At 52.2% G+C, this 23,093-nt stretch overlaps 2 protein-coding genes across 5 annotated transcripts; one reads left to right on the plus strand and one right to left on the minus strand.

The window, feature by feature from the left end:
- The first annotated feature begins 59 nt into the window (after positions 1–59).
- Positions 60–1,516, plus strand: TREX1 (three prime repair exonuclease 1). Its single transcript, XM_004312803.4, has 2 exons — positions 60–191; positions 510–1,516. Exon 2 carries the CDS (start codon positions 531–533, stop codon positions 1,473–1,475), a length of 945 nt encoding a protein of 314 aa, XP_004312851.1. The 5' UTR covers positions 60–191; positions 510–530; the 3' UTR covers positions 1,476–1,516.
- A 242-nt stretch (positions 1,517–1,758) lies between these two features.
- On the minus strand, positions 1,759–21,624 carry SHISA5 (shisa family member 5). 4 transcript variants are annotated; one of them, XM_004312808.4, is made up of 6 exons: positions 21,449–21,622; positions 17,626–17,782; positions 9,710–9,793; positions 3,393–3,508; positions 3,029–3,241; positions 1,759–2,947 (listed from the first exon to the last, which is right to left on the minus strand). In XM_004312808.4, the coding sequence occupies exons 1-6, from the start codon at positions 21,516–21,518 to the stop codon at positions 2,868–2,870; spliced, it is 720 nt and encodes a 239-aa protein (XP_004312856.1). In that variant the 5' UTR covers positions 21,519–21,622; the 3' UTR covers positions 1,759–2,867. The 4 variants fall into 4 exon arrangements, with proteins under 4 accessions (XP_004312856.1, XP_033720770.1, XP_019802262.1 ...); XM_033864879.2 differs by lacking the exon at positions 9,710–9,793 and having other exon boundaries at positions 21,449–21,624; XM_019946703.3 differs by lacking the exon at positions 21,449–21,622 and having other exon boundaries at positions 17,603–17,778.
- Between the last annotated feature and the right edge of the window lie 1,469 nt (positions 21,625–23,093).

Here is a 23,093-nt window from a genome sequence, read left to right on the forward strand (position 1 = left end):
TGGGTGCCTGGGGAGGGACAGGTGTTGGCAGGAGGGACAGCCCAGGCAGGCTGACAAGCGGGGCGGGCCTTGCTCACACCAGCCGCTGGGCGGGCTCAGGCCGAGTTTCACTTCCCGCCACTGCTGCCAGCAGCAAGAACCAGCTGGAGAGCGTGCAGCACCCTGAGTCATTGCTGCCTGCCTGCTACTCGGTAAGTGAGGACCCCCGAGGGGAGGGGGCAGGGTGGGAGGGCATGGGTACCTGCCCCACCAACCCTCACCAGACTAAGCGGGCACTAGGGGGAGGAGCCAAGCCTTCCCCTGAACAGAAAACAGTGTGCTGGTCCCACTAAGAAAGCCACCCCACCCTCCCTGGCTTCCTGCCCTGGAAATGGGTCCTGGAGCTCAGCAACAGTGCCTGCCCATGCAGGGAAGGCCAGAGGGGTGCTCCTGCCCACCCCACCCCACTTGCCTTACCTCTTATCACTGGGCACTCACACACCCACCACCCACCCCATGCTCCTCCCCAGGCTCAGCGGCAGATACCCACCATGGGCTCGCAGGCCTTGCCCCCGGGTCCTGTGCAGACCCTCATCTTCTTGGACCTGGAAGCCACTGGCCTGCCCTTCTCCCAGCCCAAGGTCACAGAGCTATGCCTGCTGGCCATCCACAGATGGGCCCTGGAGAGACTTCCTACCCCTCAGGGGCCTCCTTCAACAGTGCCCCCACCACCCCGGGTGCTGGACAAGCTCTCCCTGTGCGTGGCTCCGGGGAAGGCCTGTAGCCCTGCAGCCAGTGAGATCACAGGTCTGAGCACACCTATGCTGGCTGCACACGGGCGTCAATGCTTCGATGCCAACCTGGCCAACATGCTCCGAGCCTTCCTGCAGCGCCAACCACAGCCCTGGTGCCTTGTGGCACACAACGGTGACCGCTACGACTTCCCCCTGCTCCAGGCAGAGCTGGCTGTGCTGGGCCTTGCCAGTGCTCTGGAGGGCGCCTTCTGTGTGGATAGCATTGCTGCCCTGAAGGCCCTGGAGCAAGCTGACAGCCCCTCAGAGCACGGCCCAAGGAAGAGCTACAGCCTGGGCAGCATCTACACGCGCCTGTACGGGCAGGCCCCACCAGACTCACACACAGCCGAGGGTGACGTCCTCGCCCTGCTCAGCATCTGTCAGTGGAGGCCACGAGCCCTGCTGCGGTGGGTAGATGCTCACGCCAGGCCCTTCAGCACCGTCAAGCCGATGTACGTGGTCACAGCCTCGACTGGAACCAGCCCAAGGCCATCTGCTGCTACGGCCACGGTACCCCTGGCCAGAGCCAGGGGCACCAGCCCCAACCGTGGTGGAAACAGGAACCCTAAGCCCCTTTCCCCAGTGAAGAGCCCTGGAGCCCCACCCAGGGAGGGACTGCTGGCCCCACTGGGCCTGCTGGCCTTCCTGACCTTGGCAGTAGCCACGCTGTATAGGCTGTCCTTGGCCATACCCGGGCAGTAGGCCAAGAAGGAAATTCTGACTAATAAAGACCCTCCACAGCACCGAGTGATCACTCACTTCTACCCACCGTGGCAGCCTGAGAGCCTCCCGCACTTCTGCCCACACTGAGACACCTGGGGCCGGGGGCACAGGAAGTGGCAGTCTTTGTCCATCACCCTCCCTAGCAGGATGGTCAGACGTCTGAGCCCAATAAAAGTAGGGAAAACAAGGAACTTCAAATACTGGATGGAAATGATACCTAGCCTAAAACCCAATCCCAGCAGCCAAGAAAGGAGACAGCAGCTCCAAATAGTTGGATTTATTATAAACAAGGGTGCAGACCCTAGACTCCAAAACACATCAACAGGTACAAAGCTACTATGTGGTGAGACGTTAACGGAGGGATAGGGAACAGCGAGGTATGTGTCTGGGCCAAGAGCAGCCACCAAGGGTCCCCTCCACCTTTGGTCCAGACGACACCTTGGCCCAGGCGTCCCCACTGCCAAGACAAACTGTGGCCTGGGGTACAGGAGCTGGAAAGCCTGTGAGGCTGGCGCTGGGGAAGCAGGGACTATCAGACATCAGAGTTCCTCTGCTCTCTGGGGCAATTTTCCTCCAGGACCCAGGGGTTTCAGCCTCACAGCAACTATTACACACATTTTGAAACAGAAAACAGGCAAAATACTTAGCTAAAAGTAAAACAAAAACACTGCAGGGAGGACACCTGAGTGTGTAGGTGGACAGAGGCCACCCTGCCCACTTAAGGTGGCGGCCAGAGCCAACCAGGGCAGCCAGACCGAGGGTAAATGTGGGCCTCCAGGTGGTCCCAGGAGGGATGCAAGAACACAGACCAGGCACACAGCACTCAGGGGAGGGTGGGGTTCTGCCTGAGGCGTTTTGATATCAGGAGGCTGCCCACCCTCCACTGGGCATGGCACAGGCTCAGGGAGCTACGGGTAAGGGTTGAGACCCACCTGTAGCCAGTTCCCAAGCCTCACCCACCTGCCTGCATCATCCTCGGGTTCTTCAAAGACAAGCCTGGGGACAAGCCATGGCCTTGAGCAATGGCTAGCCATTCTGCAGAAACTGGAACACGTGTGCATCCTGCCGGCAAGAGTCTGTACTATCCTAGTGTGACAAGCCCCACTTGCTCTCCCTGGGGTGGTCTAGAAAAGAACTGTTCTTTGAATTTTGCTTGAGATTTCAGGAAGCATAATTTCGAGTGAGGAAGGCAACAGAGTGTGGTCCCAGCAACTCTGGCAAGAATTGTTCCCAGCCCCTCATTGGCATCACAAGAAGCCTCATGTACAAACAGGACACATACACCACGCACAGGGAGAAAAGGACCGTGCCTGCATACCCATTCACACACACATGACAGATCAAGTGGCAGCCAGAGATGCAATGTTGTGCTCAGGGGGCCGCCTTCGGGGGGTCCATGTAGGCTGGATTGTAAGGAGGCTGGCTTGCAGGGTAGGGCATGGCTGCACCTCCTGAAAATAGAGAGGACACTGGTTGGCGGTGGGCATGGCTGCAGGGGGTCCGGCACAGTTGGAGTCGGTAGGGGTACTCACCAGCCACTGTCTCATGGTAGGCGGGGGGGCCCATGGGCTGGGCCAGGTAGGGTGGTGGGTACTGTGTGGGGTACGGCGCTGCTGGCATCCCTGGCTGGGGGGGCATGGGGTGGTAGCCCTGGTACGTTGGTCCGGGGTAGCTGGGCGGCACACTTGGAGCTTGCGAGTAAGGGGTGTGCACTACTGTGGTGGCCGTGGTGGTAGTCACGACCGCTGAAAAGAGAGTCCCAGTTAGGACCCTCAGGCCTGCCACCCCTCCCTCCAGCTCAGCTCCGTCAGGCCCCTGGTAAACCACGCCCACCACCCGCGGTCGGCACCCTCACACAAGGGGTCACAGTGGGGCAGGTGGGCTGGAGATGCTTACGACGCGGTCGGCGGCACATCTTGTACAAATAACAGCAGGAGCAGGTGAAGCAGATGATGATAGTGACAACGGAGAGCACAAAGATGGTCAGTCCGACAGCCACAGTCGTTCCAAACCTGCCAAAAAGCCAGTCAAGGCCCAGGGCCTCTCTCCCCTACCTAGGACCAGCAGTCCACACCACACCCATGCCCAAGGTGCACCCCTCTTGCCAGAGGAGACTCTGGGCAACACAGATAGAGCAACCTCTGGGGTATGTAGCTTGAACCTGTTTCAGCCTCAGGTGTTTCCTCAAGTGTAAAATGGGGTTGACTGAGAGTCACCCGGGGGGGCCCCCTGGCCACACCCTCAGGAGCACGGGAGAGAGTTCTTCAGGTGCCTCCCCCATACACACATCTTGTCTACCCCCACCGAGCCAGCGGCAGATGCCCATCGAGTACATGCCACAAGCCAGGCACTGTGTGGCTTGAACCAAAAACTCAGAGGTGGGCAAGACAGACCAACTCATGGCCTCTGGGAGCCCACAGATTATTAGAGGAGGCAGGTGTTGAAGGGAAAATGACTCAGGAAGCACAGGTAACGAAAACGGGGAGAAGTTCCAGGAAAGGGGAGGCTGGTGTGGCCAGGACAGTGAAGTGAGGCACGCAGCGAGCCCAGGGTAGGGCTGCTGGCCCCCGGAGTGACGGTGAGCTTGCTGGGTGCCAAGCACTGTGCCAGGTGTCCACATACACCCTCGCTCTGACCAGAAGGGCAGGTGGGTAAAGTAAGAGCCAGGCGGGGCTGGAGGGGCCCTGCCTTCTGAAGAGGCCGCCTCCCTGCCCACGCAGGCCCCTCAGCAAGGACCAGGACCAAGTGGAGAGCCCGCCCCCTGAGAATGCAGGCCGTGGTGCGAAGTTCACCAAAGCCGACCTTCAAGGGCACAGCCACAGCCCCAAGCTGTCCTCCCCTGTTCCCCGAGGCCAAGCAGTGTGCCAGTAAAAGGCAACTGCACCAAGCACATCAAAACGTGGAAGGGGCTTGGTGAGCTTTAGGCATTCGCCTCCCCTGAGGCCTGGGGGAAGGCTGGGCACCCCCCTGCGCCCCGCCTTGGGTGGAGGGTCTTCCACCTCACAGCCCAGACGGGCAGCACAAGCTCAGCAAGGCCCGGTGCATAGCTTTGGGACAGACTAAGGACAGACCCTTCACAATCCAGACTCAAAATACCTGACTGCGTTCGTAAAATAGGAGCCATTTGGCCACTGTGAGGCCCAGAACAAGGCCCCAAGACAGGACCGTCAGGAGGTACCTTCCTGCCTAACCAGAGGAGCCTGTCACTGCTCCTCACCCACAGGCTCCTCCCAGACCCTCCACTGACCCAGGGATGTTGACACGCACACCCACGGTCACACGCAATCAATAGCACTCAACTGTAGGGTCACCACCACCGATCTCTAATCTCTCTTTCTCTCTCTTCTGTCTCTGACACACAGTATGGCGCCCAAGCTCACCCCATGTTAGCCTCCACCTTCACTTAGGGGCCTCCTGCACCCCCGGACTTCCCCTTTCCATCATGAGGCCACTCGGTTTCAATCTCCTCCCCTTTCCAGGAAAAGTAAAGCAAATCTCCTCGGCCCTCCCCTACCCCTGACGTCAGAGGCAGGAAGGAGAGATGCGGGGCCTCTTAAAGACACAGTGCGGCTGGCGGGCGCCCCAGGTGCTCCCAGCTGCGCTCCAAACTGGGGCCAGGAGTGGGGAGGAAAGTGCTCGGCTGTCTTCCCGGAGCTGCCTCCTCAGCCCTGCCTGCCCAGGCCCAGCTTCTCCACCCCACTGTCCAGGAGAGCACTACCACGGGGTCCAAGACATGCCCCGCCTAGGGTCCCCAAACCACGCTCCTGCTCCGCCCAGCTCAGCCGGCCAGCCCTGTTCCAGCGGTCCCCTCGATGGGCTCCTTCAGCCATCTAAGCCTACCAGCAGAGCCGGGGGCCCGCCGGCCCGTCCCCTCAGCTCCTCCTCTCCCACCAGCACATGCTCCAAGCCACAAACCTGCCTGAACCTGAACCTGCCTCACCAGGAAGATGCAGATGCCTCCCCAAGTCCCCTTGGCCACCCTGTCAGGTCTTATCTTGTCACTCCTGCTCGAAAGCCTAGTATGGCTCCTGTAGCTCCTGGGGTCACACAGGAATTTGCTTTATAATTTACTTGTTAAACTTCGTGTGATGTGTGTGTGTATCTGTACTTTTCTCTGTGTGTGTGTGTATACATATATAAATACATATATAATAGTTGATAATAAAAGGAAAAAAATCTAGGATTTGTCTTATCAGATAGTAACACTTACAATAGGCAAATGTTAATCTTAATTAAAAGTCTAAATAAGATAAAACTTGTGTGGCCTGGGACTCCCAGCCTCCCTCCTGTGTGCTCCAGCCACATCACCCTCCTTTTCAGCTTTTGAAAGCACCATGCTGTGTCCTACCTCAGGGCCTTTGCACACGCATTTCCTCCCGCCCAACTGCGCCGTCTGCTCTTCTCTTCCTCCCACCCCTACACAAAGTGACCCCTTGGTCACTTTTCAGACCTCAGCTCAAAACATCACTTCCTCAGGGACACCTTCCCTGACCATGCAGATGAGGTAAGGCTCCTCGATAAGTGCTCTTACAAATCAAATTCTTGTCTACCTCAGTTTATAAACACACACTCCTTTGTGTGAGCGTTTGACTAATGTGCATCTTACCTCCAGCCTGTGGATTCATGGATGCACAGACTGCACCAGCTCCGGACCGTCACTGTATCTCCAGTGACTGGACATACAGGAGGTGCTCAATAAGTATTTAACAAATGAATAAATTCACTCAGGGACCCCATGGGCAGCACCTAGTAGGACAGCAAGGCACATTGCCCTGAGGAACAGCAATATTTGAGGGGTGGTTGCAGAGTGGGGCAGGGGCCTGTGGCCACAACAGGCCACGACACTAATGGAACCACACCTCCGAGAGGAAGGAATGGGGCTTCCCAAGGCTGAGGCTACCTCCCAGATCAAGGAGCCCAAAGGCCAAGTTCAGAAGGCAGAGTTGGCCTAGGCAGGAAGGGACAGAAGGCCAGGGGAACAAGAGCCCAGGCAAGGAGCTTGCAGCGGGGCTGAATGGGACGGCCCCTAGGAGGCCAAAGACTTCCAACGTCCAGACACCGAGAGGGCCGTCTCTGGAACTGAGACACCAGCACTCTCACCGCGACGCTGGCCAGGCAGCACGCGGCCGTGACACACTGGGTGAGAGAGCTGCGGAAGGAGCGCAGTGAGGGCTGAGAACTGACACAGGTTGGCGATGCCCACACCTCACCTAGTGGACCTCCCTGCCCTCCCCCTGCACCATCACAGCAGAGTCAGCGCAGAGGGTCAGCAGTGACCTGCCTGGAGCCTGGAGCCAGCAGTTCCACCACTTGGGTGCTTCAAGACACACCATTCCTGCCTGATCATCCTGTGAGTGAAAGGAGCTAGGAAGGGACAATGAAATCAGGACCCAAAAGAACCATGACAGGGAACCAAGGAAGCTCTGGGGAGAAAACCAGCCACTGACCATCAACAGGGCAGGACAGGAGTCACCTGCCAAAGCGGAGAGTGGGTGGAAGACCCACAGGTAACATGGCCACACCATGGGGAGCATGGAGCCCAGGCCATGACAGGCAGATGTGGTCTCATCTGCATCGCTGTGCTCTGAACTGGTGCCTCCTTCTTGGAGAACCCAAGGAGTCACCCAGAGGAAGAGCGGGGGTAGGGGGGTGAAGTCCAAGAATGAAGCGGGAGGGGTCGGAGGTGGGGAGGGGGGCAGAGCTGGCACAGGCCCCCTCAGCACATAGGGTCCTTCCCCTGTCGAGTGTCCCCCGAGCTTCCAACCAGGGCTGGACCCCACCAAGGAACCAACGCTCCAATGGACAAACAACAGTGCCCTTGGCCAAGGGGGCATCACACGAATGCTCACAGGAGAGGATGTCTCTTTGGGGCCCAGGGGGGCGACCACCTGGGGGCATCCACAGAAGACGTGTCACTGATGACCCCATCCCTCCACCCTCCCAGCACCTACTCCTGGAGCCCTAAACCTTTGTAAGGCAGGTGCTGTGCACCACGCTGGGGCTCTGCTCAGAAGCAGAGGAGAGATGGGGCAGGATGGGGTGGGGGCCCAAGGGGGCTGAGCAGCATCTGCACTCCCAGCAGATGGGCAAGATGGCCTGGTGCGGAGGCAGCAGGACACTCACACCTCCGCATCTGCAGGAGGTGGGGGGAGATGCTCCTGAGCTGGCCCCGGGAAGACACTTCTCCTCTGCCTCCTGGGGGACCTCGTTCTGCAGTGTGGAACCCACCTTTCTCACACAGTGCTCAGTACTCACTCACAAACCAGGCCACCTTCCACGTTCCTTCCTCCTCTCTGAACCCTCTCCAGCTCCTCATGCAGCTGACCCTCAACACACTCAATCCCACCCAAATCCGAGCCCTTCATCCGGAACCCACTCCTCCTCTGTCCTGTATCTCCCCATGCAGGGCAGAGAGCAGGACACCACACCGCGGCCCCTTCCCTGGCAACCTTCCTAGCAAGCAGCCTCACCTCACCTCACCCCGCCAGCCCAGCCTCTCTCTGGCCTACAACACCTGGACCAGGAAGCCATGGTCCAGGCTCCCCGCCAGCTGCTGACATACTCCGGGGAGCAGCCAGAGTGGTCTTCATCCTAAAACACCATTCAGACCCCAGCACTGCCCAGAGCCCTCCATGGTGCCTGCCCAGGACGAGGCCCACACTGACTGGACATCAGACCCCCATGTGGGGCCAACTGAAAGCCCACAGCCTCGGGCCTCAGCAATGGGGTGCTCCCTGCATGTAGAGGGAGTGGCGCTTCCAGGTCTCAGTCTCTGACCAACATAGGGAACAGGATCAGCGGGCAGAACAGAGGGAGGAGGCCCAGCCACGGTTGCCTAGGAGCAAAGCTGCACCTCTTCCCCTCCCCCACTCACAGGAGCCCTGCCCCACTTCCTCTGCAGCCGAAGAGGCCCACACTCACCCAGGCCCACAGGGCAAGATGGGACAGGACAAGAACCTGGACCCCACTACACAGGCCCAGAGCCCAAAGTCTCTTCCTCCAAAGGGGCAACCAGGCCTAGGTGGACCTTCTCAGAGGCGCTTCTAGGTCCACCGAGGTAGAGGGCAGATGGCACGTGGAACAGACTCCGCCAGGAAAACACACAAGCAGCTGCACGCCCATTCCATCCACGCAAAATGTGCATCACAACACCCGTCTCGGTGGCAACAAGACAGCGCAGGAACCTGGCCAAGGGGACTGGAGTTTGGGCAATTGGGGTATTCCCCGGCCCCCTGAAGGGAAGGCCCTGACAATAACCATGACCCACAAACCCTGACACAGACTGTGCATCATCAGTTATTCCAGCATCTTTACTACACAATAATCACCCCATCACTATGCACCCTGCACCACCATTGCCCCTGTCACTTTCACCACTGCCACCATTACCCCAACACCAATACCCACCACCAGCATCCTTATCACATCTCCCTGTCACTGTCCCCCATCACCACCATCACCTCCTACCATCATACACCTGCCTGTCACCCCATTACAGAGCCCCACCATAGCCCCCATTACCATCAGCCTCTACACCATCAACACGCACTACTCCCCCATTACCACACATCCACCATCATCTACCATCACCCTATCCCGGACCAGGAAGCCAGATGTGATAGGGATGCTGGTGGTGGGTACTGGTGTTGGGGTAATGGTGGCAGTGGTGACAGTGATGCGGGCAATGGTGGTGCGGGGTGCAGAGTGATGGGGTGATTATTGTGGGGTAAAGATGCTGGGATAACTGATGATGCACCGTCTCTGTGTCAGGGTTTGTGGGTCGTGGTTATTGTCAGGGCCTCTCCCCACCACCACTGCACCCAGCACCACCACTGTACCATCACCACACACTCAGCATTGTAGCCCCCATCATCTCATCCCTGCCACCACTGCCGCATCACTATCACCTTTTGCCACTATCATCCCCATCACCTACATCCATAGGTCACCTGTGCCCACACCATCACCTAGGTCAATATGAACACCCACACCTGGCCTTTCCATCGTGAACCCCTAACCACAGTCTCCCCCATCCCTGGCACAATGATGAAGACACCCAACACAAGGATCAAAGGTCCTGGAGGTCAGATATGGTGACAGCTTCCCTGAGGCTCTAGGCCAAGGACTCTGTGCCATCCCAGTCCCCACAGCCCTCCTGAGCCCCCTTGTCACCTCTTCCAGGAAGATGTACCCAGGCTGCAGGTTTTATTTACCCAGACATGGGGTCGCTGTCCAGGCTAAAGCGTAACTTCAGTGTTGAGCCCAGCTGTTCCGGTGGCTCCACGTTGGTGGGGACGCTGCAAAAAGGAAACCTCACAATTAACATGCCTGCGCCCCACCCAGCACACCGAGAACGAACAAACACTAACTTAGCACACACACAGAACATGCATGAAAGCCAGCCCCATACTGGGCCAGAGAAGTAGCCCTGGGGGCCTCTGGAGGACGGATATCACACACACCAAGATCTCAGGCTACAAAGCCACACATCCTTCTAAAGTGCACATCGAATGTTCTCTAGGACAGACCACATGTGAGGCCACAAAACCAGTCTCAAGAGATCTGAAAAGACAGTTATCATACAAAGTATCTTCAATCACAATGGGATGAAGTTATAAATCAGTAACAAAAGACACACGCTACAAAATTAAAGAAAAAAATCCTAAAAAAAAACCCCTCATACCTTGGGAAACTAACATATTACAGCAACAACAGCAACAAAAGAGCTGTGGCTTAAATAAGAAATCATAGAGGAAATTAAGAAATCTGTAAAACTGAATGATAATAAAAATACCACTGGTCAAAATTTGTGAAACACAGCTGAAGGGTTCTTAGAAGGAAATTATAGCTTTAATACTGAGATGGTAGTAAACTGAAGAAGATGGGAAAAATGTAATAGAACAAACCCCCCAAATAAGGAAGGAATTAATAAAGATAACTGCAAAAATAAAAGAGAATAGCAGCCATGGAAAATAAGAGAAGATTAACAGAACGAAAGCTGGTGGACCTCCGGCAAGACTAATCAAGAAAAGGAGAAAAGACGCAAAAAGATAAAAATACAGAAGGAAAAGGGGTAAACTATAGACACAAGAGAGATTTTAAAAATAATAACTGTCTGGGAATTCTCTGGTGGTCCAGTCATTAGGACTTGGCGCTCTCACTGCCGAGGCCTGGGTCCAATCCCTGGTCAGGGAGCTAAGATCCCACAAGCCTCATGGTGCGGCCCCCCTCCCCAAAATGACAATAACTGTTTGAATTGAACAAACCACCTGTGAAAAGGCATTTTTTGAAACAAATGGAGGCAACTGAAGACAGACTAGTACAGAAAGCTATTAATGAACTGCTGTTAATTGTGCCAAGTGTGTTCCTGATATATAATTATATTTCTTTTTAAAGGACTCACTTCTGCAGATAACTAATATTTAAGGAGAAATTTTTATGCCTGGGATGGGTTTTAAAATAATCCAGAAAACAAAAGTAGTGGGAGGTATATGGAACACTAATGTTAGAGTATTGATAACTATGGGAGCAGGTGATGGATATATGGATTTATTATTCTCTCTGCTTTTGTATGTATTTGAAAATTCTCAAAATAAATTCTCAACAAATTAACAAAATAAAATTCAAGAAACAAAGAAAAAAATGCAAGAGCATTAGGAACAACTATACCGTACTAACTTTGAAGGACAAGTAAAGCTGAGAAGAAAATATTCTTTAAAACTTCAGTGTGTGTGCGTTGGCAAGCAATAACAAGAGTAAAGCACACCAAGCTGGGATGCAGGGAGGGCGGGGGGAGTGTGTGGCTGGGAAGAGACTTCCATGGAGGTGGGCCTGGCATCTGAAGCCCCTTTTCTCCTGGGGGCATTAGCCTATTTCAGAGGGGCAGCTGAGAGCAGCATTTCTGAAAGCCTCAGGTAGCAGAAATTATATCCAGAGGCCAGCAGGTGGGCAAGCCCTGATGATTCCCACTCACTTGGGCTGGGTCCTGAAAAGCAAGGAGAAACTCAGCATGAGTTTCTCAGCTCAGCTCTGCAATTAGGCCAAGGTGACCTTAGAGTGCTCATGTCCCTGGCAAAAGCAATATCAATCCTCCCTGGAGGAAGTCCTAAGGTCCAAATGTCTACAATCAATTTTGCAAATGCAATGTTTGGCACACAACTGAAGATTTTCAGGAACACTAGGACACTAGACAACATGACTAGAAAACAACAGAAACAACTGAAATATCCACAAGGGCTTTAAATATTGAAGTTATCACACCCTAACATTAAAACAAAACATACTTTAAGATAACTAATAAGAACCTGCTTTATAAAAATGAAATTAAGTTTAAAAAAAACACTTTGGGACTTCCCTGGTGGCACAGTGGATAAGATTCTGTGCTCTCAATGCAGGAGGCCCTCATCAGGGAACTAGATCCCACACGCATGCTACAACTAAGAGTTTGCATGCCACAACTAAGGAGCCCATGTGCCGCAAATAAGAAGCTCACATGCCACAACTAAGGAGCCCACCTGCTGCAACTAAGGAGCCAGCGAGCTGCAACTAAGTAGCCCACCTGCCACAACTAAGACCCAGTGCAACCAAATAAGTAAATAAATATTAAAAAACAAAACAAAACATACTTTGTTCAAGGAGATGAAAGGAAAAAAATTAAGCAGTTTAGGAGAACTTGAAATATAAAAAAGAAACAAAAATTCTAGAACTAAAAAATTACACACAAAAATAGTAATTTATGGGTTTCCCTGGTGGCACAGTGGTTGAGAGTCTGCCTGCCGATGCAGGGGACGCAGGTTCGTGCCCCGGTCCGGGAAGATCCCACATGCTGCGGAGCGGCTGGGCCCGTGAGCCATGGCCGCTGAGCCTGCGCGTCCAGAGCCTGTGCTCCGCAACAGGAGAGGCCACAACAGTGAGAGGCCCGCGTACCGCAAAAAATAATAATAAAAAAATAAAATAATAATAATAATTTATTAAACACAGTGCAAGATATAATTAAACAATTGGAGGATAGGCCCAAACAAATATATATACACTAAAGCCTGGAGACACAAAAAGATGGTAAATGTAAATACAAAAGAGAGTAGGTGAAATACGGAATACAATTTACAAAAGGTCTTACATGTGTGTAATTAGAGTCCTAGAGGGAGAAGTGTGAGAATGGGGCAGAAGCAATATTTAAAAAGATGATGGCTGGAGTTACTCAGTTTTCCTGGATATCTCCCATAAATGCAGGAGATATACATGCTATTAAAATTGTTTGTTTTTCTCCTAGCAAAAACAAAAACAAACAAAAAAAGCCAACAATTCCAGAAGTACTGTGAACCCCAAGCAGCAAAAATTCAAAGAAAAGCACACTTAGGCACATCATAGTAAAACTGCTGAAAACCAAATACAAAGAGGAAAAACTTAAAAATTAGTCAGAGAAAAGATATGTTGCTTGCAAAGGAGCAATAATAAAGCCATCAGCTGATTACTCAACAGAAACAACAGACACCAGGACTTAATGGAATGAGGGAACTTCCCTTGTGGTCCAGTGGCTAAGACTCTGCCTTCCCAATGCAGGGGGCCTGGTCAGGGAACTACATCCCATGCCACAGCTAAAAGATCCCACACGCCACAATGAAGACCCGACGCAGCCAAATAAATAAATAAATAAAATTTTTTTTTTTAAAAAAGAAGACAATGGAATGAAAGCTTCAAAGTGCTGAACTTTAGGGCTTCCCTGGTGGTGCGGTGGTTAAGAATCTGCCTGCCAATTCAGGGTACATGGGTTTGAGCCCTGGTCCGGGAAGATCCCACATGCCACAGAGCAACTAAGCCTGCGTGCCACAAATACTAAGCCTGCGCTCTAGAGCCCGCGAGCCACAACTACTGAGCCTGCACGCCTAGAACCCATGCTTCACAACAAGAGAAGCCACCATAATGAGAAGCCCACAGACTGCAACGAAGAGTAGCCCCCGCTCACCACAACTAGAGAAAGCCCGCGCGCAGCAACGAAGACCCAATGCCGCCAAAAATAAATAAATAAATTTATAAAAAAACAAATAAATAAATTGATCTTTAAAAAAAAAGTGCTGAAATTTGATAACTTCAAAGTGCTGAAAGTTAATAACTGCCAACCTAGAAATCTATAACGAGGAAAAATATCCTTTAAGAAAGAATGTAGGACTTCTCTGGTGACTCAGTGATTAAGAATCCGCCTGCCAGGGCTTCCTTGGTGGCGCAGTGGTTAGGAATCCTCCTGTCAATGCAGGGGACACGGGTTTGAGCCCTGGTCCGGGAAGATCCCACATGCCGCAGAGCAACTAAGCCCGTGCGCCACAACTACTGAGCCTGAGCTTTACAGCCCGAAAGCCACAACTACTGAAGGTTGTATGCCTAGAGCCTGTGCTCCGCAACAAGAGAAGCCACCGCAATGAGAAGCCCGCGCACCACAATGAAGAGTAGCCCTGGCTCGCCGCAACTAGAGAAAGCCCGCGCGCAGCAATGAAGACCCAACGCAGCCAAAAATAAATTAATTATTATTTTTTTTAAATCACTTAGACAATATTGAAGAATATCAAAGATTATTATAAAGACACAGTAATTGAGTCTGCTTTAGCCCAGGGATAGACAAACAGACCAATGTAACATAATAGAGAACCTAGAGACAGACACGCATATGTGGACACTCGATCTGTAACAAACTTGGCACTGTAGAGTGACAGAAAAAAAGGATAGTTTTCTCAATAAGTGGCGCTGGGTCAACTGAATACCCAAATTAAAAAATGAAATTTGATCTCTACTTACATGCACTACTACTACTAGGCATACTTAAAAGAAATCCGTATACATGTGCACTAAAGGATATGTACAAAGATGCTCAAAGCAGCATTATTTGTTATAGCAAAAGGAAGGAAGGAAGGAAGGGAGGAAGGGAGGGAGGGAGGGAGGGAGGGAGGAAAGGAAGAAACAATCCAGATGTCCATCAACATTAAAATGGATCAACTGTGGTATAAAACTTAACATACGCCAATGGAAATGAACAGACAACACAACATGGATGAAACTCACATGTTGAGAGAAAGAAACCAGATAGGAAATAGATGTATGATGTCATGTGTATGTCTGTGTGTGTGTGTGTGTTTAACAGGTATAGCAGTTTAATGGTTACCTTTGGGGATAACAGAGGGAATACTGATTGGTAAGTAACACGAGGGGGCTTCTGGGATGCTGGGATGTGCTAATTCTTGCCCTGGATAGGTGGTGGTTACGTGGATGTGGATGTGTTTACTCTGCAGTAATTCACTGAACTGTACACTTCATATTTGTGTACTTTTATGTATGTATGATATATACTGCCCCCAACCCCAATAAAAAAACTAAACTATAGAACTTAGGGATGCATGTTTGGGTATTACAGCTCTAAAGAAAAGCAAGGCTATATAAAAGTTAAGAATTATCACTATCTTAGTGGGATGAGAGGAAAGACAGTGATTGGGAGTAAGCTCAACAGGACTTCTGATGTCTTGACCTGCAGAGCGGTCATGCAGATATTTGCTTTGTGATAAATCGCTGAGTTGTGCATTTATTTTAATGCAGTTTTCTGTATGTGAATTATATGTTACAACATAACAGAACAAAAAACAATCTCAAGGAATGAGTTTAACAGCAGATCAGACACTTGAAGAATTGAATGAACTGAAAGGTTAGAAGACATTATCCAGAATGCAGCCGAGAGATGAAAATATGGAAGAGAGACTAGGAGATGTGGACACTGGAGGAGAAGATGCAGCATGTATAAATGGAGTCCCAGAAGGAAAGGAGAAGGAGGAAGGGCAATACTTAAAGAATAGCAGAGTATTTTCTAGAACTGATGAAAGTCACTAAACCACAGACTTAAGAAGCTCAAACATAACATCATAAATTTTTAAAAATCTATACCTAGATATATCATAGTGTAACTGAAGAACACCAAAGACAAGAAAAGAAAAATCTTAAAAAGCTCTCATAAGGAAAGAAAAAGATTTCTTTTAAATGATGGACAACTGACTATTGAGCTGATGTCTCAACAGAGATAATGGAAGTCAGAGAAAATAACCATCAACTTAAGTCCTGCTCAGATAAAATATTCTTTAAGAATGAGATCAATATAATTTACCATATTAACAGAATAAAAATAGAAAAATCATCCAATTATCTCTAAAGATGCAGGAAAAATATTTGACAAAATTCAAGATCCCTTCATGATTAAAACTCCAAGCAAACTGGGAACAGAAGGGAACTTCCTCAACCCAATAAAGGGCACCTATGAAAAAGCTACAGCTAACATCATACCTAATAGTGAATGCTTTCTCCCTAAAATTGAGAACAAGACAGGGATGTCTGTTCTCACCATTTCTATTCATCATTATACTAGAGGTTCTGGCCAGTGTGATGAGACAAGAAAAAATAAAAGTATACAGATTGAAAAAGAAGTAAACATGGGACTTCCCTGGTGGTGCAGTCATTAAGAATCTGCCTGCCAATGCAGGGGACACGGGTTCAAGCCCTGGTCCAAGAAGATCCCACATGCCTCAGAGCAACTAAGCCCGTGGGCCGCAACTACTGAGCCTGCGGTCTAGAGCCCACAAGCCACAACTACTGAGCCCACATGCCACAACTACTGAAGCCCATGCACCTAGAGCCCATGCTTCACAACAAGAGAAGCCACCGCAATGAGAAGCCCGCAAACCTCAAAGAAGAGCAGCCCCCACTTGCCGCAACTAAAGAAAGCTCGCACGCAGCAACAAAGACCCAACGCAGCCAATAAATAAAGAAAGAAAAAGAAGTAAACAACATAAGAAAAAATGGAATGAAAACAAACCAAAACAATACAGTAAGTGAAAAAGAAAGAAATATAGAACAAGAGAGACAAATATAAAGCACAAAACAAGATAGCAAATATTGAATGTAATCCCAGAAATACCAATAATTACATTAAACTTAAATGGAATAAATCCTCCTGTTTTTTAAAGCTACCAGAATAAATTTTTTAAAAAAAAAGAAAGAAAGAAGACACTTATAAAATGTAAAGACAGCAAAAGGGTAGCAGTAAAACGGTAGAATATGATCCATCAGGCATACAGCCTGGTGTCGCCATTCCCCAGAGAACTTTGCAACTCCTTAGTCAGTAACTACATGCACGTCTCTGACCTGGCAATTCGCTCCACTGTACTTGGCAAGAAATTCTCACATGGCTCTGTAAAGGAGGAAGTATATGAGGATGCCCACCACAGTAATCTATGACAGCAAGTTTTGGACTCACACCACAAAGAATACATGGCAGTGATGGGCACAGGCCAGGTGTACACACAGCAATGTGGATGCGTCTTACAAACACTGCACTGACTGCAAAAAGTAAAAGGGTTCACTGTGCCCACAAAATATAAACTTTGCAACACAAATAATCGAAAGAATACAACAGACTGGTTGCCTACAGAATAAGAGGGGAATGGAATGGTCATGGGAGATTAAAATAACATGGTGTAAGATGGTGGAGGGCTGGTCTTGCCCAGACCAATGATGGTCACCTGCCATGAGCTGAGCAGTGTGACTACCTCAACCCTCTATACCTGTGGCCGAACACAAACAAAACACACAGTGTGGCAAAGGGAGACACACACAGGGTCCTAGAACCTTGGTTCCAGCCTATGAAACAGTTTAAACCCAAGATGCAGTGTAAATCCACGTGCCATGGCAAGAGGACACAGGCATGGCCCACAGTGGGCTACACACCCATGCACTATGCCCTCCAGGGTCCGCAAGATGATACCTGCACAAATCACATACAACCCCCCACCAGGTGCACACACACACTGCGAGGTACACTCATGCCAAGGTGTCCACCCTGAGGACACGTTGATACAAGTACACACCCAGGGGTGAGCCACAGGGCCCGCCGAGGCCACCAACCCCTGAGAAACCAGCTCAGCCCTCGAGAGTGGGGGAGAGAGGAACAAGGGACTACCTGAGCAGGGTCTGGGGAGTCCAGCCCAGGACAAGGACTCCCCAGTCCCCCACCCTCAGTGATCTGCCACCATCTCGAGAGGGCTGAGAGGAAAGATGGGCAGGCTCAGGCTGCCTACCTTGTGACATCCGATGCACCCACCTGGCCTCCGGAACACCACATTCTTCCCCATTCCACACAAATTTCTTCAGCACATCAGAGCAGCAGTATTGGTCATAACAGGTGCCACAGCAGAAATCAGGACAGAACTTGGGGAAGAGGTTGTGTCCAGCGGAAACCATACACACCTCACTGTGGGCTGAAACAGAGAAACACACCGTTCATCTGTGGCCATGGGGCCAGGCCTCTGCCCTGTCCCAGCCAATACAGCCCCTTCCCCAGCAAGGCCAGCAGGTCCCAGCATGCCAAGCCATCTCTGAGCCATCCCACTCATTGGCCACCTCTGGCCACTGCCCCAACCAGCCTTTCCCTCTCCCCTGGGCCACAGCAGAGGTGCCAACCTGGGCTCCCTCCCTCTCCCACCAGTCCACTTGCCCTCCAGATGGGACAGTGAACTTTCTACGTGTGAGTCTGACTGGGCCACTCCCCACTCTCAGGCCATGGATGGGATCAAGCCCAGAGTCCACAAAGCAGGGTCCAGACTACAAAGGACCTTGAAGGTCACCCCCTTCTCTGCCCGTATTCTACCTGTTTCCCATCCTCCACCTTCAAATCTACCTACCCATCAAGGCCTTACTCCAGGCCCCCTCCTACAGAAGCCACCCAAGCCCAGCAGTCCCAGCTGCTGGGGACCAGGCCCTGGACTGACCCGTTCTTTTTATTTTTTTTGGCCACACTGCATGGCATGTGGGATCTTAGTTCCCCCCTACATTGGGAGCGCGAAGTGGACTGACCTGTTCTTTTTTTTTTTTAATATTTTTTTTATTCATTTATTTTATTTACTATTTTTTATTTTTGGTTGCATTGGGTCTTTGTTGCTGTGCACAGGCTTTCTCTAGTTGCGATGAGCGGGGGCTACTCTTCATTGCAGTGTGCGGGCTTACTGTGGTGCCTTCTCTTGTGGAGCACGGGCTACAGAAGCACAGGCTTCAGTAGTTGTGGCTCGCGGGCTCAGTAGTTGTGGCTTGAGGGTTCTAGAGTGCAGGCTCAGTAGTTGTGGCGCACGGGCTTAGTTGCTCCACGGCATGTGGGATCTTCCCGGACCAGGGCTCGAGCCCATGTCCCCTGCATTGGCAGGTGGGCTCTTAACCACTGCGCCACCAGGCGAGCCCAGACTGACCCATTCTTTTATTATTATTATTTTTTTTGGCGGTACACGGGTCTCTCACTGCTGTGGTCTCTCCCGTTGCGGAGCACAGGCTCCGGACGCGCAGGCTCAGCGGCCATGGCTCACGGGCCCAGCAGCTCCGCGGCATGTGGGATCTTCCCGGACCGGGGCACGAACCTGCGTCCCCTGCATCGGCAGGCAGACTCTCAACCACCGCGCCACCAGGGAAGCCCCAGACTGACCCATTCTTAATCCTCACTCCCTGTCCCTACCGCTCAGCCGCAGCAGCCTCAGTCCCTGCTGGACACTACGAATTCAGGAGCCGGCCCTCACAGACTATAGCTTTACAGCAGGCTGCCTCCCGACCAATTCACCATGGGCCACAGTCATTCCCGCCACAGAAGTGTCCATGCGGTACTTAGCCCTGGGCTGGGCCTGCAGTAGGCACCTAGGAAATGTTTGTGCCCTCAGAGGCCAGGGCTCTGAGGCAATGGCACCATGTGGAGCCCCAGAACCATCACAAGGCTCTTAGTCAGAGGTGGGGTCTAAGTATACCTGGCTGACAAGTGTGGAAACTGACCACAAAGTTTGCAAACTTCCAGGAAGATGTTACGGCCAAATGTTCCCACGCATCCTTTGGCTACATTAGCACAGATCTAGTGCCCACCAGCAGGACAGAATGGTCCTGGATTCTGCCTAGACAGGCCCCAGATGGAACACCCAGTCCAGGAAGGCCCAGATGACTATGGTAGGCTGGGGATAGTCCTGATAAACCCTGAGGTACAAAGTCCTGGCACAGCACTGGGACTCTAAAGACCCAGCCTGGTCATGCCCCCAGGGCAGTGGGCAGTGTCTAGAGACCCAGCCTGGTTGGTATATTGAAAGGGAAAATTTGTCACCCCTAAATATTTCTCTTTGGGGACTTCCCTGGCAGTCCACTGTTAAGACTTCGCCTTCCAATGCAGGGGTGTGGGTTCGATCCCTGATCGGGGAGCTAAGATCCTACAGGCCTCGTGGCCAAAAAACCAACACACGAAACAGAAGCAATATTGTAACAAATTCAATAAAGACTTTAAAATTGATCCACATCCAAATAAATAACTAAATAAATATTCCTCTTTGGCCTAAGGATTATTTTAAGCAGATTATTTTTAAGAAACTGCAGACATAGGAGAAGCTCTGAAAACTAAGAAGTTACCCTTTTGTAATAGACATTTGTAAGTATAAAGGAAATCTCCATTTGTAAGTGTATCTCCCTCGCTGTACTAGGAAGAGGGGGTTGACCTCATCTCTAGAATCAATGCTGAAGGCATAGGTTTAAATCTACATAACAACCTTACCCTTGTTTACTGGGCTTTTCCCGGTAACTTCCCATAACTGACCCCCAACATCCTCTTTTGCCTTTAGTTCAAGATGGTATTTAAGGTGAGGGCTTCCACCATTTGGGGGAATTACTCAGTTTTCCTGTGTCTCTCTCATGTATACAGGAGGTATGCAGTTAAACTTTTGTTTTTCTCCTGTTAATCTGTCTTACATCAATTTAATTATTAGACCAGTCAAAGAACCTAGATGGCAAGAAGGGAAAATTTTTCCTCCCCCACAGTATCATGCACCCTGGGGCCACTGGCAGAGCAAGGTCCAAAGGCAGAGGCACTGACTGGCCTCCTTGAGAAGGGACAACTAGGTGGGGGAGATGCTTTATTCCTGGCAGCTCCAGGCAGAACCCTGCTCTGGGCAAAGCTGCAGGGCAGAGGATGGGACCACCAACAGGCCCAATGTAGCCAGCTGTCCACCTGCCAGCAGGTACGCTCAGCATAGCCCATGCTACTGGGAGGCTCGGGCAACCTACCTCCAGCAGGGCCATTACAGGCTTTACAGCCACAGCCCAGCCCAAGCGTCTAAGCTGGGCCTGAAGACACACACAGGTGAGTCCGTTTGAGCCAAAAGCCCATGACACAAATGTTCTTCTGATGCCCAGACGCTCTGAACCAGGCTGTCCAGACCTCCCTGGACCAGAGAACAGGGCTCTACCTTCTCACTTTCCCAGGTCCTCCAGATTCGTCCACAGTCCCAAGGAAATAAAGTCCTTCCCTTGGAGGAAACCACCCACCCCAGAAGGATTTTTGGCTTCCTATGGAGGTGGGTGGGGGCAGTGCGCTTTTCCAATCCCTACCCCTGAAAGGCCCCCAGCCTTGCTTCCGCCGTCTGTGATTCATCCGTCTACAATCAACACACACGGTGTGTCTCCTCCAGCCCTGGGGGCCAGCTTCAGCAGTCTCCAGGAGTACCAGGGCCATGGAGGCAGAGTGTGGAGGTTCCCAGCCAATAAACAGAGGCTGGGGGAAGGCCTCTGATGGAGGGGCCAGGCCTCCCTGCTGCCACCATGCCCCGCTAAGGCCAGGCAGGGAATCCTACCCAGCCCCTTGGAACACTCTAGGACAGACACCCCCACCCTCCCCATTCTAGGACAGAACGATGATGGCAGCTGCCTGGGGTCTGGGCAGTGTCAGTGCTGACGGGAGGGAGGCTGGAGTGGAGGAGAGACCAGTCGTGGGGTCCGCTAACTGCCTCGAAGTTATTAGGGCTCGTTTGGGGTCACTGCGGGGACGGCGCTGCCCGGGCTCCTACCAGGGACGGCGCGGACGTGGCCACCCCCCCTGCCTGCCAGGGATAAACTCCCCCACCGCCAAGACTCACCACCCGGAGGCGCTGGTAGCAGCAACAGCAACAGCAGCAGGATCCGAGGCGCTGGGGCCGGCGCGGCCATGGCTGGGCGGGTGGGCGGACGGACTGACGGTCGTAGCGCGGCCGTAGCCTCAGAGGCCCCCGCGTCCACCCGCTTCCTCGCCTCGCCTCGCCCCGCCCCGCCCCGCCCCTGCCCGGCCCGGCCGTTCCGGGAACCCCGCCCGGGAAGGAGAGGAGGGGAGGAGGAGGGCGAGAGAGGGTAAGCGGACGCCCCTCCCAGCCTCGGGGCTAGGCACTGTCCGGTGTCGGCTCCTCGGGACCGGGTCTCAGACACAGGCGACCACCGAAGGTGACTTCGACTCTCGGGGCCCTGTCCGCCCACAACCCCAGTCCCCACCCTGGGGCCCGGAGGGGGTCTCTGAGGGGATCTGCTTCCTAGCACTTGAGTGCCTGTTGGGTTCTGCTGGCAGGCGGGACACAGCCCCTCCCCGCTCCTAGGGTTCCTCACTTGCCCCGGGCATCCTCACTCCCCGGGAGGTACCCGAGGACCAAGTGGGGTGGCTGGGGGACAGCGCCCAGAGCAGACCTCCGCACACAGTAGGCCCCTAACAGACGCTGGTTCCCTTCTGAAAGCCTAGTTCAGAGGCTTCGGGGACCCCTGCCTCCTGCCACGACACCCACGACACCCCTACCCCTATCCCCGTGGTCACTCTACCCTGAGTCCAGGCAGGCTCACCCCTGCCTCAGGGCAAGTCTGGCTCCCATGGCCTGGTCTGAGGGAAAGGAACTGGCAGTTTCCAGATACACATTAAACCATCACCTGGCTCAGGATTGGGCCAGCAGGATTGGGCCATCCTTGTCTGCTGCCAGAGCAGGGTTCTCACAAGGCACCCTAAGATGTGGCCACGGCTAACAGGCCTCCACTGCCCCCTCACTGTGGGTCAGGGCATAAGGGAGCAGGACCCTATGGGGACTTCCCTGGACAGACCCCTCCCCCATATCCTCCGCTGTAGCTCCTCTCAGAAGTACCTAATCAGAAGTATCTGATGCACATGTCCTGAGTTGTTTTATAGATGCTAAAACTACCAACAAATGGAAGAAATTAACTACTTGATGATCATGAGCACCTAGCCCCAGGATTGATAATGTTAACACCTGTGACATGGCCCTGTTACTTCACCATCAACCAATCAGAGAATTGTGCACATGCTGATCACATACCCTGTGACTCCCCTCCTTCACCTGGCCTTTAAAAACACTTTGTCGAAACCCATGGGGAGTTGGGGTGTTTTTTTAAAACAGTTTTTTTAAAAAATATTTATTTATTTTTGGCTGCGTTGTATCTTAGTTGTGGCACACAGGCTTCTCTCTAGTTGTGGTGTGGGCTCAGTAGTTGTGGCACACAGGCTTAGTTGCTCTGTGGCATGTGGGATCTTAGTTCCCCGATCAGGGATTGAACCCATGTCCCCTGTATTGGAGGGCAGATTCTTAACCACTGGACCACCAGGGAAGTCCCACTTGGGGTGTTTTGAGCACTAGCTGCCCTGGACTCCTTGCTTGGTGCCCTGCAATAAACGCTGCACTTTCCTTCACCACAGTCAGTAGACTGGCTTTACTGCACTCAAGTCAGCAGACCCAAGTTTGGTTCTCAGTAACG

Source organism: Tursiops truncatus, chromosome 10 (assembly GCF_011762595.2).
Source record: "Tursiops truncatus isolate mTurTru1 chromosome 10, mTurTru1.mat.Y, whole genome shotgun sequence".
Lineage (NCBI taxonomy): Eukaryota > Metazoa > Chordata > Mammalia > Artiodactyla > Delphinidae > Tursiops > Tursiops truncatus.

Bases quoted from the DNA above. Each gene is read 5' to 3' on its own strand.
- SHISA5 (XM_004312808.4), bottom strand. From the start codon at position 21,518: ATGGCCGCGCCGGCCCCAGCGCCTCGGATCCTGCTGCTGTTGCTGTTG. The intron at 17,783-21,448 runs GTGAGTCTTGGC...TCTCTGTTTCAG, and splicing joins GCTACCAGCGCCTCCGGGTG to CCCACAGTGAGGTGTGTATG. The intron at 3,509-9,709 runs GTAAATAAAACC...GCTTTTTGGCAG, and splicing joins GACAGCGACCCCATGTCTGG to GTTTGGAACGACTGTGGCTG.
- TREX1 (XM_004312803.4), top strand. From the start codon at position 531: ATGGGCTCGCAGGCCTTGCCCCCGGGTCCTGTGCAGACCCTCATCTTC.